At 38.3% G+C, this 16,349-nt stretch overlaps 1 protein-coding gene across 1 annotated transcript; it reads right to left on the bottom strand.

Moving 5' to 3' along the window:
• Window positions 1-183: 183 nt before the first annotated feature.
• Window positions 184-3,276, bottom strand: comtd1 (catechol-O-methyltransferase domain containing 1). The gene is made up of 7 exons (XM_055030256.1): window positions 3,138-3,276; window positions 2,931-3,049; window positions 1,916-2,021; window positions 1,372-1,490; window positions 912-966; window positions 697-830; window positions 184-621 (listed from the first exon to the last, which is right to left on the bottom strand). The coding sequence occupies exons 1-7, from the start codon at window positions 3,190-3,192 to the stop codon at window positions 469-471; spliced, it is 741 nt and encodes a 246-aa protein (XP_054886231.1). The 5' UTR covers window positions 3,193-3,276; the 3' UTR covers window positions 184-468.
• Window positions 3,277-16,349: the final 13,073 nt, after the last annotated feature.

The following is a 16,349-nucleotide window of genomic DNA, read 5'->3' as shown; positions in this document are numbered from 1 at the left end:
TGAAGACACTGCCATTGAAGATCGGATACTCAGACATGTAAAATTTTACCCATGTGTGGCTCACTGTCTGAGAGCAAACAGCATTTTGTTTTCTCCTTTCCCTATTATGACTATTTCATAAAAAGTAATTTTATTTGAACATAACCTAATTTAATTTTGATATAAATGAACTGTCTCAAAAACTGTCTCAGAACCAGTTTTTTTCCACTGTTTTCTCATTTGTGGTCTTGCTTTATTCGCCCACATGCACTGAACAGAAGGACATCATGAACAGTCAAAACAGCTCAAAATGTGTTATTTTTATATATTTATAATTAAGCCCTATGACATGATACTGATGTCTAAAACTGTGGAGACTAATAAGAATTGAATTTACAGAAAGAATGTGAACAGAGAGTAAACGGATTAATCAAACAATGAATAGTGTCATTATAAGTTCAACACATTTGTGTCGTAAAAACTCCCCCATTAACGCTTAATAGCGATGGTGAGCCCATCCCCCACAGTGAGCATGCTCAGTTCAACTCTCTGGTCCTGGTGTATCTTCCTATTAAGAGCATCTAGAGTCTGTGACGTGGTGTCATTGGGCGCAGGGTTCACAACCTTTCCACTCCATAGCACCTGTCAGTGTAGCAAGAGATGATTCACTTTATGTTTGTTGTCAAAGCATGAACTGAATACTTAAACTTTACTCACATTGTCGATTGCAATTATGCCACCGTTTCTTATGAGCTCCAGAGACTGCTCATAGTATCGGTCATAGTTGGACTTATCAGCATCAATGAACACAAAGTCATATGTTCCGGCTTCCCCAACTGCTCTCAGTTCATCTGACAAAGCACAAGATGAAAAAGTAAAAGCAAAACTCACATCTGTATGAGAGCAATGATAATATCAACTAAACAGTTTACCCAGAGTTTTAAGTGCAAGTTGATGCTGAACATCAATCTTATTTTCCACTCCAGCCTGCATAAAAAGGAGCATGTCATAAACTGAGATTTATGCAGCCACTTCAAAATAATGTTTTTGTCAGGGTTTACACAGGCATTGATTTCACTGCTTGGCTTGGGATCTTTCTGCAACACAGTTTCCTGAGCAGACACCTTGAAAGTGTCCAGCCTGCAGGATTTCTGGAGACAGACTGACAGTTGTTAAATGTGCAATCTGCTGTCCGCTGCACAAATTAGCTCTGACAGAAGCTAAATGGCAAATTCTGATGTCGGTAGACCAAGAACTGTACGCTTGTGTAATATAATCTGGATTGATAATAAGATTATTTTAAAGGCTTTGAAACATTAGGACATTCACAATAGAGGAATCCAAGTCATGTTTCTTCTCTCTCTTTTTTCTTATTATTTTTTCTGTTCTCACCTCTTTAAAAAAGGGTTTGGCTATTTCTATGTAGGTGTCGTCTATTTCACAAGCTACCACTCGTCCATTTTCTGGCATGGCCAAAGCCATGCTCAGAGCGTTGTATCCAGTGTACATCCCTGCATCATAAATATATTGGTTAGTCCATAACATTTCATGAAAACTGTCTGTAAACATCTGAATTATGCTATTTGATCACAAAAATTAATCACTGCTGGAAACTAGAAGCTGGACAACAATTAAATGGTTTGATCAAAGCTCTGAACTATGACAGTTATTGTCACTTTTCTTCTGAAATGAATTGAATATTTCCTTATTTTTACAATAAAATTTTAATTATTGTGTAAAGACAAAGACTTGCTTTACTCAAAAAAGAAATAAAGCCAAACTAATCAAGAATCTAGCTTAAAATATTATGGTGAGCAAAATGTTTATTCGAGGAAAACAAATCGCTCTGCACAATAATTTATTGTTATAAACTTGTGATTTATTCTGTCACTTTCAAATCCACATGACATGCGACACATGCTTAACCTTATCTCACCTATTTCAATTGCTTTTGTGGCATTGATCAGCCGTATGAGATTTGCCATAAACTGGGCTTGTTCTGCTGCCACCATCATTTTGCTCCATTGATCTTCAAGGGTCCTCTGAAATGAAAACACAGAAGAACTGGTTCTGCAGCTTTAGACGGCGTGTTGCTCCATTTTACTGGTGTGTGTCTGCCCTCTAGTGTTTGAGGACCATGCTGCTGTCACTCTGTAACAAGATATTCTTTACTTCTTTTTCAGTGAATACAATTTTAGTGTGGATACAGTATCATACAATACCACGGAGCTCAGTAAACAGTACATTTGAGATAAAAAAAAAAGTGGAGACAGAAAGAACAAAGAACACATGATTCATTTGTTATTACTTAACCTCTGGCCAAATGTCCCTGAATAGTATCTTGTTAATCATTCACAGAGAAACAAATTATAATAAAAAAAATCAATATCAAGTTTAATATTGCTCAATCAAAAAGTGCTTGCATAATTAGTTTGAACAGAATACTGTTCGCTACAAAAGCAAAACAACATGGAAGACGCTTTATCAATGACTTATGATTTCATTGGTTTCAGAAGTGAGTTTGATCATTAGCTCCATGAGTTTCTCAACACACTTCAAAATAGCAAGAGATGATTCACTTTATGTTACAAACTTTATTTGTTAAGATTCAAATTATGTTAGAGTGGTTAATCTGTTATTGCCACACAATTATCTCATAAACACCAGTTTATCATCCCTGTTAATAAAGTGGTGCCAGCTTGATGGTTACTGAAAATCACCACTTAACCTCTTGCCAGGTTAAGCCTGAGGTCAACTTTTAGCCTGCAATGCTAAATAATAATAATAATAATAATAATACATTGATTATAACAAAAACAAAACTAAACTAAAACTTTAGTTTTGTCAAACTATCTGTGATTCATAAAGACACGGTCCCATGCTCTGTTTTGTCATCAGTTGCCTGAAAAAAATAAAATAAAATAATATTACGGGTTTCAGGGTTTACTTACCAATCTGAGTTTGGTGAGGACTGGATGCTCCCTTAGGGAGTTGTTAACTACATACTGCAGAACCAGGTCATCTTTTCCCCCACTGTGACTTTTTCCAATAAAGGCAGACTTTCCCACACCTGAACAGAAAGAAACAAGACACCTGAAATAAACATTAATGTAATATTTCAAATAGATCCACTTTTTCACAGCTCAAACATTCCCTACCTGTTAAAACAACAGCAAGTCCGATGCAGACAAGAGTCTTGATGTTTGCAGCCATTCTGCTCAGTTGTCTTGGGATGGGATTTTTTTTTGTGGGAACTATTTAAACAGCTTGTGTTTGACTGAACTAAATCACTCACTGTCCATTCTTTGTGGACTTTGCAATGTGTGTTTGTTTAGGTTAACCTTTTAAAGGGAAGGCCCAACTTGATTTTTTTTTTCTTTTAAGTTTTGCAGCATTGGTTTATTTAAGAAAGGCAGTATATTTATATTTGCTGACATTCAGCAGTTATTTTCTCAAGTCATAAGTTGTAAAGTACTACACAAATCCTTCAAACTAGAATATGTTTTATTTTTTTTTTATTTTGTTTGTTATCCCACAATTGAAGGCCTAAAATGAATCTACTTCACAACACAAAAGATATGACAAGTCATTTTTGAGAAATATGCTTATTCCTAAGGTGCAAAATGTAGCATTTTGCAAAACCCATATTGCAAAACAAAATTGGAAAAATATTTGGGAGATATTGTAAAACAATCCAACAGAAATGACTGCTCCTGTTTTAGTTTTATTGTTTTAAAAAAAATCCTGTATACATTTATTTAGTTTGGAAAAAAAAAATAAAAAACTTTTTTGGTATATTTCTTACAAATCTTTAATGGAGCACATGAAAGATAAAAAAGAGAAGAAAATACGTAATTACTGAGGTCTTTTGATGACACATTGCAGCACATTACATCATGTGGATGAATTTGATGTGAATTTGAATATCTGAGGATTATTTTCAACCTATTTTCAACCTCATATTATGTTGAGGAAAGTGAATGAAAAATATTTCATGTTCTCTGACATTTTCGAATTGATCCTAGAAATTGTCTCATTAGACAATAATGCTGCCGTCTAGTGGCAAAAAAGTGAAATAGACAATTTTTCTATTCATGTTGCATTTGGAGGATGCACAATAAAAGAAATAAAAATATATAAATGCTTTTCTACACTTCACGTTATATTTTTGTTTTATTGTCACATCTCTGTGTAAAAGACTTTATATTTCTACATTTTGAGGAGGAGTCTCTGAAGCTATGTTTTCATTTCATTTATTTCACTCTTGTCACTTATTTGTTTAAACATTTTCACTGACAACATCTGAGAGAAATAAACAAAGTTTGTTTATCAAGTGGCATATGATCATAGTTTACAGCTAATGGTCATTTTTTGCATTTTTAACAGTTCAATTTTATTTAATTCCTCTTTAGACCGCCCCACTCAGATAAATAAAGTGAAATATAAAACGTCCATAAAAAAGGTTTAACATAACATATTTTTCACACTGATTAAAATGATAAGAGCGACCAAACAATTCTGTGTTCGGCCTTGCAGAGTAAAATTGTACCAACACGGCTTCATTGACTTTTACAGTGCAGATTATCGTTATTATTATGTTGTAACAATTTCTTGAACACTGTCAGAATAGCTTCAAACTGTTGATGTTAATTAAATGTATTGGTAAAAAAAATAAATAAAACTGCATAAAGGGGACCTGATTACTTTAAAAAATAAATTTTGACAAAAAAAAAAATAAAATAAATATTGCAGAATTGACAAGTAGAGCACACACACACACACTGTAACACTAACCTCACCAGAATTTTAATGGCTACACCTTGCCACTTGTGTTGGACGATATGTTTTCATAGGTGTCAGGAACATTCTACAGAGATTTTGATCCAAATGGATCTTTAAAGCATTGTGTAAGTTACTGGAATTGCAGCTTTGTGTTTCTCTCCTTAGTTGACTAGATAGATGTCTTCATCACATCGAGATGATATGAAGGGACCAGCTTTGGCTGCTATCTGTGTTAAGCAACTAAAAATGTGCAGATGGTCAAGTGTCAAGTGTGAGTTAATTCACTCATGTAGACTTTCTAAATAAAATTTGAAGGGAAGGCTGTATTGCCAGGGATAATGTGAAAAAAAAATAAAGCTGCTTAAAACAGAGAGTGTTTAGGTAATGTTAGAGCCTTTTTGGGATTAAAGACGATCCTATACAAAATTTGATTCTGTGGCCTGGCAACCATCCTACCATAATTACTGCCAGATATCTTGAACTTACTGAAAAACACTACCAAAAGTTACATGTATGAGCATCAAAACTTTTTCCATTTCACTGCTCAACCCCAATTCACCCAGATTAAATGTATTCATGCAACAAAATGCAATTATGAAAAAAATGTTTAACAGAAGGATAATTGGTTTGCAACTGAAAATTACACATTAATAATCAAGGTTCTTGATTTCTTCTATTGTTGAATGATTATTACTACTGACGTCTCTTTTTTCAAAAAAAGATTTGCAATTAAGTGCCTGACATACATGACAACTTTAGTGTTCTTGGGACCCTCTGCTGTTCTGGAGATTAGTCTAAACAACATATCTAGTTTGCATATTAAACTGGCACTGAGTAAGACACCATTTAGCAAAAAACAAAAAAAAAAAAAAAAAACAAAAAAAAATCTGATATATATATATATATAATATATATATATATATATATATATATTATATATATATATATATATATATATATATATATATATATATATATATATATATATATATTCTTGTTTTTTTTTCCAATCTACAGCAAGAATATCATCTCTTCTTCAGAACTGGAATGGGAATAGCCAGGATTGTTCAAAAAGGAATTTTGGGATGTGAGTGGGATGCAACGCCTCTCCAAGGACACTGCACTTCCTCTGCCTGTTCCCCAATTAAGAATGCACAGATCCAAACAAAAACACGTCGGGAACAGGAACACGTCACTTAAATGAGCCACGACACAAACTGTCTCTTAAAAAAATGTTTGAGCTGTGGCAAAGGAAAGGAAGAGGATGTCTCGAAGTGTGTATGCAGATCTGTTAAAGTCCTCTTGGTGAAAACGAGATGCCGTGTTTCTTCTCCGCCATCCTCTCCCTCTGCCTCCTGCTGCTCCGGGCCCCTGCTTATGTGATGCTAATTGTTTCTGCTACTTGTGCCAAGTACCTACTCTTCCCCAGCACATCCCACAGACAGGCCCTGGTCCCTCGGCTGCTTTTTGTGTCTGTTTAAGGAATGAAAAAATGTGCACTGCCATCTGCGGCGAGCGCACCACCGTTCCCCCTCCCGGCCTTGACTGTCACTGTGCCACAATGATACACGTTCATGAAGTCTCTCTGAGGTAAAAAAAAAAAAAAAAAATAATAATAAAATATAAAAAAAAGTCTAAACTACTGGAGAAGTAAGGAAACAAACTTGACACATACAAGTGTTAATATGAAATAAAATAATTCAGGATGTCCCTGGTTTAATGCAGGAAGGAGAATTGTGTACAACTTTAAAAAAAAACGAAAAACAGCCTTTTAAATTTTGGGGCATATAGAAGCTAAGCTGAGGTATTTTGTCAGTTTAAAACCAACCCTATGTTTTTCTAGGCAGGGATTTGTGTCTCATTTTCATTTAGGATGTCTTCAAATCTGTGCAGCTTTCACCTCCATACGTTTTGCTATACAGTACCTAACTTTGACCACCGAGTGGCAGTGTTGCTTAGCAAATGCACAACCAAGCAACTCTCAGAGACCAAGGCCTTCACATTCTTGTCTCTGTTGCAATATCACTTTCCTCTTATTGAATTGACCTGTGACACCATCAGAGCATACACTGGCGTAACATATTGATGCGCTCGTAACACCACAAGGCTCTTACATCATCCGTGTATTCATCACAGGGAGACAGCTTCTTCTGTACACAAACAACAGGAGTCAGCTTGGCATCATCGCCGCAGTCAGATAGGCATGCATGAATATTAAGTGATGCTAATCACAATGGAGAGACCAACATCAGGACAGATGACAGACAGTTCTCAGCATTCAATTGACATCCTTGGATTTGTCCTCTGTTTGACGGCAGCATCCTCCAGCGTGACAAGTCTGTTAAAAGCTCCAGTGTGAGCAGATAGGCGAGCACTGAGGCAGAGTTTACTCAAACTGGGCCATCGTATGTTTTTCCTTCTCTTTTTTTTCCAGAAAAAAAGCCCAGTTAGGTATTGTCAGTCAATGCCCAGATAAAAAGCATTTAGTAAAGTGCCTCGTGAAAGTATTCACACTGTTTAAACTGTTTTAGATTTTATCACACAGCCATGGCAAACTCTAATCTGTTGCATTGAGCTATTAAATTTTTCTATTCGAAAAAAAAAAGTATGACATGCATTTTATTCTTCCATGTTCTCTAATACCCTTGAAACAATTCATTTAGACTAGTTACCTTTAGAGGTTACCTAATAGAGTCCATCAGTGTGTATAATAATTTTAGTATAAATTCATCTGTTTTGTGATTTTTTTTAGGTATTGTTTATGAATAAACGGCATCATCAACACAAAGCACCACGCCAGGAGAATCATGGCTAAGTTGTAAAATGACATTCCACGCATTTCAGAGCTCTTTTCAATTTATCCTAACATAGGACAACATGAAGACCGGCCAAGGATCACATTAATCGGAGAACTCTGAAGGAGCTGCAGAAATTCAAATTTATCGATGGAACAAATATCAGTTGGACTTTCCTCAAATATAGCCTTTAAGGCCGACTGATAAGAAAAGAGCCTATGCTGATGCCAAAATTGAACTTTCTAATTTCAAAACATCAAGAGTGTCAAAATAAAGTAAATGAGTAACACCGCAAGTCAGCCTGGACAATGTGGTGTTGGTAGAATGATGCTCTGGGAATGCTGATGGAAAGATTCAAAATACAGGGAACATCTGAGGGAAAATCTATTAAAGGCTGCAAAGGGCTTGAGAACAAGACAAAGGTTTGCCTTCCAGTGGTTGTTTAATGGGTATTTATTGAAGGAGCTGTATTTGCAGAATGTAGATGAGGATGTAACAAAAAAAAAAAAATCTTCCCCAGAACTGTTTTGTCAATCATAAAAATCTGGATTTACTTCATTTGTGTCTGAGCTACAGTGCATTCTGCAGTTAGAATGCACAGGATAAGCCATTCAGTTCATTATCATCCTCTCTTTGTGTGTTCAAGCCAAACAGAACAAAGGAGTGGATATGCCTCTACGGAGAAAAAAAAATGAAATGGAATGAATGGCAGGTGTGGTTGTTTGACTTTCAAATCACTAAGGCATCTATTCTATTAACCTGCCGTGTAAATAAATACAGAATTCAATTTCCATGCAGTCACGCAATAAGTTGACAGTCCTCAAGAAGATCAAACGGCCCGCTCCAGGGCACGTGAACCACAGTAAAAGAAAAAAAAAATAAAAATCTTGGCTATGTGAAAGGTGTTGACACCTTGAGCAACCCACAAAAAAAGAGGCAAATGTCACATCCTGAGAAACAATTACTGGGTGAACCCCAGTTTAAAGCTAGTTCTCCCAGCCACATTTCAAATACAGTAGTGCTTCTCCAATAACATCTCGCAGTTGTTGTCAGTCCTCATTGTCAGAGGGAGAATTGCTCTCTGCAGAAGAAATAATATCTTAACTGCCCATTTCCACTTCTGCAATCTACTGCTATGCTTTTCACAAAAAGTTACATTTGTATTCACTCTTCTCTGCTAAAGCAAAGTCAGTCTTTCCCTAAGTTCCAGAGCAGAGTCCCTGCTCCCTCCCTTCCTATTAGTCTCATTCCCATCTGATTGCTGTGTCCCATTGTGACTGCACTCGGGGCATTAATGATAATGTTATAACTCGGACCAATTTGCCATCGCAATCAGATTCACTTAATTGAGTTGATTATGAGCTCCCCATCTGAGATGACCCCTCTGGACTTGGAAAAACTGAGCAGGGAGAGAAGGAGGGTGCGGATGAAGAAACAGGGTTTCCCCAGGCATTCCATCAGTGAGCAATGGACACATGGACTATGACTGTTTAGAGGCCTGATCTGGGGCATATGTGCATGTGCGACTGTGCACATGACAGCGTTGCATGTCTGTGTGCCAGCAGGAGCTGGCGTGCAGGGAGAGCGGGCCTTTGGGGAGGTGTAAAAGGAGGAGAAGGGTGGAACTGTGGCTGTAAGGAAGAGGATCGCAACGGTTTGGATGTGGAGATAAGGGTTAGAGGGGGGCTGGGAGGGAGTCCAGGCTTGGGGTTCGAAATCTCAACAGAGCTCGTGTAATAGACCCGGACACACACCACATCTGAAGTTAATCCAATCAGGGAGAAACACAGCACTTTCATCCGCTCAAGACACACAAACATAAGGTCAGGAGCAGCTTGTATTAGAGCGATGATGTCAGGAAGAAGTGGTGTAGATAATTGACTGTCGGCATGTTTAAAGGGCTGGGAGAGAGGCAGGGAAGTAGGAGGAAAGCAGAGATTCCTGCAGCTGGTCCACCCAAGCAAATGTAACGAGAAAGCTGAATGAGTCAATGCATTATCAGCAGGTTGATGTCAGCGAGAGACTATTATTGCTGAGCTCTTATAGGTTTCCCAACTGTAGGCTGAGCTTGACTTGCCAATTTTTGTCTTTTAAAAAAGAAAAGGTATTGTTTAATACCTAGTTTTATCCATTCATGATAAAAATTTTCTGGTGTCTTTGTCGCTCCTTAGAGTTAATCACCAAACAAATTACAAACAAACAAAGTTTGTTTGAAATGTGAAAATAGAAAAGCATAGTAATCATGATTTTTTTTTTTTTTTTGTGAAATGAAAGAATTCACAAGAAGCTGACTATATGTAAAACTAGTACTTTGTACTCTCTTGCTAAATCTTGAAGTAATTGTGACTAGCCGTGTAATTTGAAAAGCTCGGTTTGATTTCATGGATTAATCACCTCACTTGCTGATGTAATAATCTCCCAGACCTTTAGTGAAAACACTCTGTGGACCAGTAAAACTGCTAGAGAACTTTTCAGGAAGTGTCTCTCCTCTCAAAACTTTTGTAGCAATATATTACAGCACATTGAGAATAAGAAGGTTAAACATGTTGGTCGTAGTGTGAAGATTAGGGACTGCTTTAGTCATTCAGGAAGAATTAATTGATAGGATAATAAACTCTGCTCTCTACCAAAAACTCCTGAAGGAAAATTTCCAGCGATCAGGTCAAGACTTTAGGTTTGAATGCAAACGGATGTAAATGGATACAAACACAAGTTCACCTCTGAATGATCTAAAATGCCTATAAAAAGTATTGGATATTTTTCACCTTTTATTGCTTTTACAACTCAAATAATAACATTTAACTTTTTTGGCAAAATAAATTACCACAGAAAATCAAGTTCAACATTGACATTGAAGGAATTTTTAATGTTGAAGTGAAAACTGACATCTATGAGATAAATACAATTATCTGTGCTGTGATTAACCCAAGTCCTTTTCAGAATTTTTGGATTGAGGTCTGGGCTTTGACTAGGCCACTCTGGAACATCCACCATGTTGACTTTGAACCATTTTTGTGTAGATTTAGCTGAATGTTTCAGAATAAAAACAAGTTGACCTCTCTATGTTTTTTTCTTTTACCTGATTCAGGCAAATTTACACTTTGGCCCACGGGACGTTAAATGCCTTTGGGATTTTGTTTTTGTATCCATCCCCTGTCTGATACGTTTCAATTATTTTTCCTGTGTTTTGCTTGTAGTGTTTCTTTTTTTTCTTTTTTCGTCTTCATGTTGTAATGATCGCCAGGGATTCTGATTAACTAATCAATTGACCTTCTAGACACAGGTGTATTTATACAACAGTAATTTGAGACACACTCACTGCATTCAGGTGATTTTCATTCCACTCATCATGAAGACTAGCAGTATCAATTGGCTGGAATTCCATTGAGTTATTTCATTCGCTTAAAAGGGGTTAAATATTCATGCAATCATTTATTTTATGTTAAGCATTTTTGTTTAATTGCCACTATTTCATGGGAATCAGTTTTCGCATTGACATTAAAGAGTATTTGTAATTATGTTTTTTGCTGGTTGTGGATGGTCTGTAAAAGCAATAGAAAGTTCAAAACATTCAGAGGTTAAAAACTTCTTATAGCCACTGTCGTTTCTCTGGCTGAATTGATGAAGAACCATTAGAATGTTTACAGTCAGCATAACTATAAAGCTGTTGCTAAATCAACCTCTTTTTTTAAGTCCTAATCCTCAGTTGCAAAGCCTGGAGCACAAGCAGACAAAACAAAACTCCCTGCTTGATTTTTTTTCTTCTATATGAGTAATAATAATAATAATAGAATTCAACTTATTTGTTTTTGCTGAATGTACTCTGGCTTTTTAGTTTTGCAACATATAAGTATAATCCCCATATATTTTGGCACCTTTAGTGCCCCTGCTTTAGCAGTAAAACTAAAAGTACATAAATCTGCGAGAGCTTGTTTGGAATATAAGAACGGGGGACAATCTTCTGGGGCCGCATGGAGAATTGCACTGTTTTATTTACAGGAGAACTGGACACACTAATAAAAGACACGGAGCAGTGTGCCGTTATATCTGGGGGTAGAAAGCAAATGTGCTTTAGAGAGCCAAGTATACTGGTCCCTTTCATAGGCGACTTGGTTCCACCCATGATTGAATGCAACATTCTAAAAGGACTATTTACTCTTTTCATTTCCTCTTGTGTATAACAGACGAAGCAGCGTGCGGCTTGCTGTAAGAAAACAGGACCTGGCCTAATGTTGCATGAAGACCATGGTGAATTCATATTGATGGGAGAGCAGCCTCTGAAGCCCAGCAGCCATGATTTTTTCATAAGCCGCCGGGAACAAGAAGTCAGTCAGCTGACAGGTGCTAACGCCGCCAATTGTGCCGTGGATAAGAGATGGGACGTGGAGAAAAGAGGCAGGGAGAAATAATAATAAAAAAAAAGAAAAGCAGAGGCAACAACCGGTTCCTCCTTTCTGAAGCACTTGTGTGTGTAAGAGTGTGTGCTCTGCCTGCGCTTGCATTGTGTTTGCTCCGTGCACCCGGTTCACTTCTGTAGCTGCAGAGGATTTTACGGAAGAGTCTGTGTAAACACCAGAATGCATGTCAAATATGATGAGTCTTGATAGCTGTAAAACATACCCAAGGACTTCTCCTCACTTATTATCTCCAACCAGAGCCCTGGAGCTATGTCTGCATCCTTCTGCCTTCCCTCCACGCATGTCGCGCCACAAGTCCCTCTCTGGAAAGCATTGATTATTTTGGCATGAGCCAGGGAGAACGAGAGGTGTGATTTCTTTTGTGTTTTCTCGAGAAAAAAAAAAGAAGAAAAAAAAATCAGCAAAAATAAATATTTTTGTGAGCTTGCTGCAGCCGCGAGAAAATATGAGCACATTGGGGAGGAAATAAAGATGATGGATTTGCTTGTTGACGTGCGTGTGTGCCTTTGTGGAAGAGGCTGTGTGAAGGTTTTCTTGGCTGCTACCATTGGTGTGTTGTTGTTGTCTTTTTTTGTTGTTGTTGTTTTTTTTTTTCTGCTCGTGTGTGTGTCTTTTGTGAACTGTACATCCAGCGGAATAATATTATCTGTAAGTAATTGTGTGCCCCTGTTTGCTGTGTCTCTGGGTGTGCTGCGTGAGGCGGATGGAACCGCTTGGAGAAGAGAGCGACCGAACCTGCAGGCGGTGTGAGGCTCCGGGGAACCACTTGAGATTGCAGGCAGAGGGACTGATAAGGCAGCCAGCCATTCATCAGGCCAGATGAAGGCAGTATAGTTGACTGGAGGAACCCAGGCATCGCCCCAGGATGGCTGTCGGCCTCTCAGCGGAGACCTGTGACTAACACATGCAAGCAGGCGTGCATGCACACAAATAGTTGAAGAATGAGGGAAGAAGGCAGGATGAATGGACTGGGAGGAGGTATAGGGTCCAGGACTCGGGAGAGGAAAGGAGAAAAAGAAGCATAATGGACCTCCAGGAGCTGGAGCCCCATCTCTTCAGCGCTACATCCTGCAATTCAGGCTCCTGTCTGGGGTTCATATGGCCCTCTGTGCTCCAAAAACATCCATCAGACAGATATTACTGCAATCCAGAGGTGATACATTAGCCTGGGTGCCAGGGGGACAGTGTGTGTGCCGCTGATGGATTTCTCTGGGGCTCTCTGCCACTGTCACATGGGCCTTTCCAAAAAAGAACTGCTGCTGCTCAGCTCTGAGTTTGAATTTATTCCACAGCAATAGCCTTTGTATTTTATACTTGATCATACAACCCAGAGGATGGAGACACATTTACACCAAAGAAAGTACCACTAAGTTGCACACTTATGAAAGCAATACATTACTTAAGCACTTATGCTGGCCAAAGAGGAGAGATGAAGCTACTTTAGAGTGTTGCTGGGTGTGTTTATAAGACTATATTAGTGTCTCACCGGCACTTTGATAGAGTTGCACCGTCAATTTGCACAAAGCCTCTATCTTTACTTACATAAATCCCACCTCAGGGTTATTATGAATCTGATTTATTTGCTCCGCTTATGTTTATTATTGTGTTTTATAGTTTATATTCCTGTGTTAAATGCCATCAATAGGACTGAGGAGCATGTGTGTCTCATCCCACAGAGGATGAAAATGGTTTATGGAGCAGTGAGAGCCAATAAACAGGCGGACACACTCTTTCAGATGTGCATCTTTGATGTTTTATGCATGATGAATTCAATGGTTTAGCAGAGGTACAAGGCCAAATGATGAGCGCTGACAGGACTTCCCGAAGGCTGCTTGAGACGTAGGATATTGAGCTGTGTGTTTGAATAGAGATCCTGTCGTTAGTTTATTTCTCTGGCTTTTATGTTCGATTGCTAAATAGGGAGGGCAAAAGAATGAACAAGATAGGTCGTAAATGTTCGGCAGGTGTTGTGTTCAGTTGTGGCTTGGTCATCTTGACCAATGAGATGATACAGAGAGGGGACTCAAATAGAACCATTGATCCAAGAACAGGCGAATTTCATCATCAAAGCACACTAGAAATGACAAGTCATGGTATTTTATATTAATTGATACCTGCAGTCACACACACTGACTCTTCAATATGCATGATTTGGCCTTTTTCTGCTGACATTTCTGCCTCTTTTCAGGACTTGAATTGCATGAGTAATTAATCAAACTCAGACTATAGAATTGTTATGCTCAAAGCATCAATATGGAACATGAAAGAAATCAAATCTTTTTACTCATACAAAGTAATAGACACTATGAATGAACAGCAGTTGACAATAGATTTATGTTTAGTTCTGCTCTTATATTTGCATAAAATGTGCAAATCATAGACATCCACATAAAAATTGACAACCATTCACTGACAAGTTGATAAAGCTAGTCGTCATTCTTCAACACATTCTGCATTTTCAAGCACTTTCACAATGTTATCTAAATGGATTTGATTCAGAAGTAGACAATGCATATTTTTTTATGTGCTAAAAAATGTATCAGCCTGGGCTTAGTTTATAATCAAATTGCTTAGATAAGGAAATGTGTCTACCTTGACCATTGATATGCAGTGCAATGGAACAGTTTAATGATAAATAAGTGAAAAATGCAACTGGACTCTAATCACCTTTTCTGTTAATTTGCTTCCAATCAAGTCTCTCTTTATGTGTTACCAGCTTTTTGAGTTTCAAGAGGACCAGGTGAAGGGACGGGTTTCATCACAATTCACAGATTTGAGAGAGTTTGTGTGCCAGGTGGAAATGAGAGAATTTGCAGATCTTCTTGTGTTTTCATCCCAGCGTCTGTCTGCTGTGAGTGAGTCTTTGATAGCTGCTGCACCGCGAGACAGACAGGCCTGTGCCAAGACGATGGCATCAAAAAGTCAACGATTGACAGCTACTGACAGCCATCTTCCTCCTAAACACTCTTCAGGTCCCCTGTGTTTCCTCCTTGCCTCTTTCCTCCCCCTCCTCTCTATCTGTTTTTCCCCCTCCATATCTGTCAGGGGAAATTGAGGAGAGTCAGACATAAAGAGAGGGATGTCGTAAACTGGCACCTGTCATCATGTTTTGTTTTGGTCAGGGCGCAACGAACATTCGTAAAGTTTTAAAAGACATTCGGAAGGATTTAATACTTTCACAGCAACGATTTAAATCTCCAGGTGGATTGCCCTGCACACAGTTTTATTTATTTATTTATTTTGAGTAAAAACCTTTTAGGATTAGCAGTGACAAAAAGGAGCAAAGCAACAAATGGTTACAGTTTTATTTTAAGCAAGGGCAATTAATCACAAATTAATACTTGACCCTAATTAGGCAAAATATGCTAAGAGAAAATATTCACCAAGGATACTCAGCTTTCTTAGTTTTATTCTAAAGACATGTCACATCAATGTGAAATGCTGTCACCCAGATCGAAACGTCTGAGATGAAACACAAAGAACTTGTGATCTTTGCCAGGCAAATACGCACACGCGTGTGCACGTGAACCGGCACCTAAACAAACGCTGGCGTGCGTGGAGGCACACAGATAAGCATACATGCACCTGAATTTCTCCGGTCGCAGCTGTGTTTCGTCAGCCTGTGTTTCCTCACCGTGTTCAACCTGTGGAGCCATTATCTCCTGACACACTTATTCTGCTCTAAATGATTTCTCTTCATCTTGTGCGAGACACCTAATCAAAATTGAAAGAAGGGAGCCTAATGCCATTCAGAGATCCCACTGCTTTCAACTGCATTTACTGTCATTATGAAAATGAATGGCGGCAGCTGAAAGCTCACATGTTCTTTTGCATCGTGACGGAGTGTCTCTTAATGCGTCTTGTGATCTCTGCTGTTGCTGCCTTTGACTGAAGGCCTTGGTCGGGGACTTGACTAATCACATTATACATCTGACTCATTACCTATGGCTTCCCCATTGCCGGTGCCGCGGGTGTTGCACATCGAGATCATTAGAGCGCACTGAAAAGAGCACAGAGGAAGGAAAAGTAAAACTTTCACCTACAACTCAAAGCTGGGGGCTTTCTTGCGACAGAATATTAGTTCAGGGGAGTGTAGAAAGACAGGGTTTGTCAAGTATGTCTGTGGACAGACAGAGAGGAGAAGGGAGGGGGGGCTTTCAACTGTGGAAACATTGCAGATGTTCTCAAATGTTGCCTACTTATTTTTATTTTATTGCAAACAACCACAGCAACAAACAAGTCAGGGTGGCTGCTGTTAGAGGAGTGATTTGACTTGTTGTGAGCTATTTACTATAATTATCTTTAAGCTACTTCCTCGTGTGTTAACTAAGAGAAACAATATAGACTTCAATATAAGCTCCATGTGACACATAAT

Source organism: Poeciliopsis prolifica, unplaced genomic scaffold, assembly GCF_027474105.1.
Source record: "Poeciliopsis prolifica strain line A6 unplaced genomic scaffold, Auburn_PproV2 SCAFFOLD005, whole genome shotgun sequence".
Taxonomy (NCBI): Eukaryota; Metazoa; Chordata; class Actinopteri; order Cyprinodontiformes; family Poeciliidae; genus Poeciliopsis; species Poeciliopsis prolifica.
This window is presented reverse-complemented; position numbering and strand designations above follow the sequence as displayed.

What these genes read in the sequence shown, in the direction of transcription:
- comtd1 (XM_055030256.1), bottom strand. Translation starts at nt 3,192, where the DNA reads ATGGCTGCAAACATCAAGACTCTTGTCTGCATCGGACTTGCTGTTGTT. An exon ending in TCCTCACCAAACTCAGATTG is followed by an intron (nt 2,022 to 2,930) that starts GTAAGTAAACCC and finishes TTTTCATTTCAG; the next exon opens with AGGACCCTTGAAGATCAATG. An exon ending in ACTTGCACTTAAAACTCTGG is followed by an intron (nt 831 to 911) that starts GTAAACTGTTTA and finishes GTGCTTTGTCAG; the next exon opens with ATGAACTGAGAGCAGTTGGG.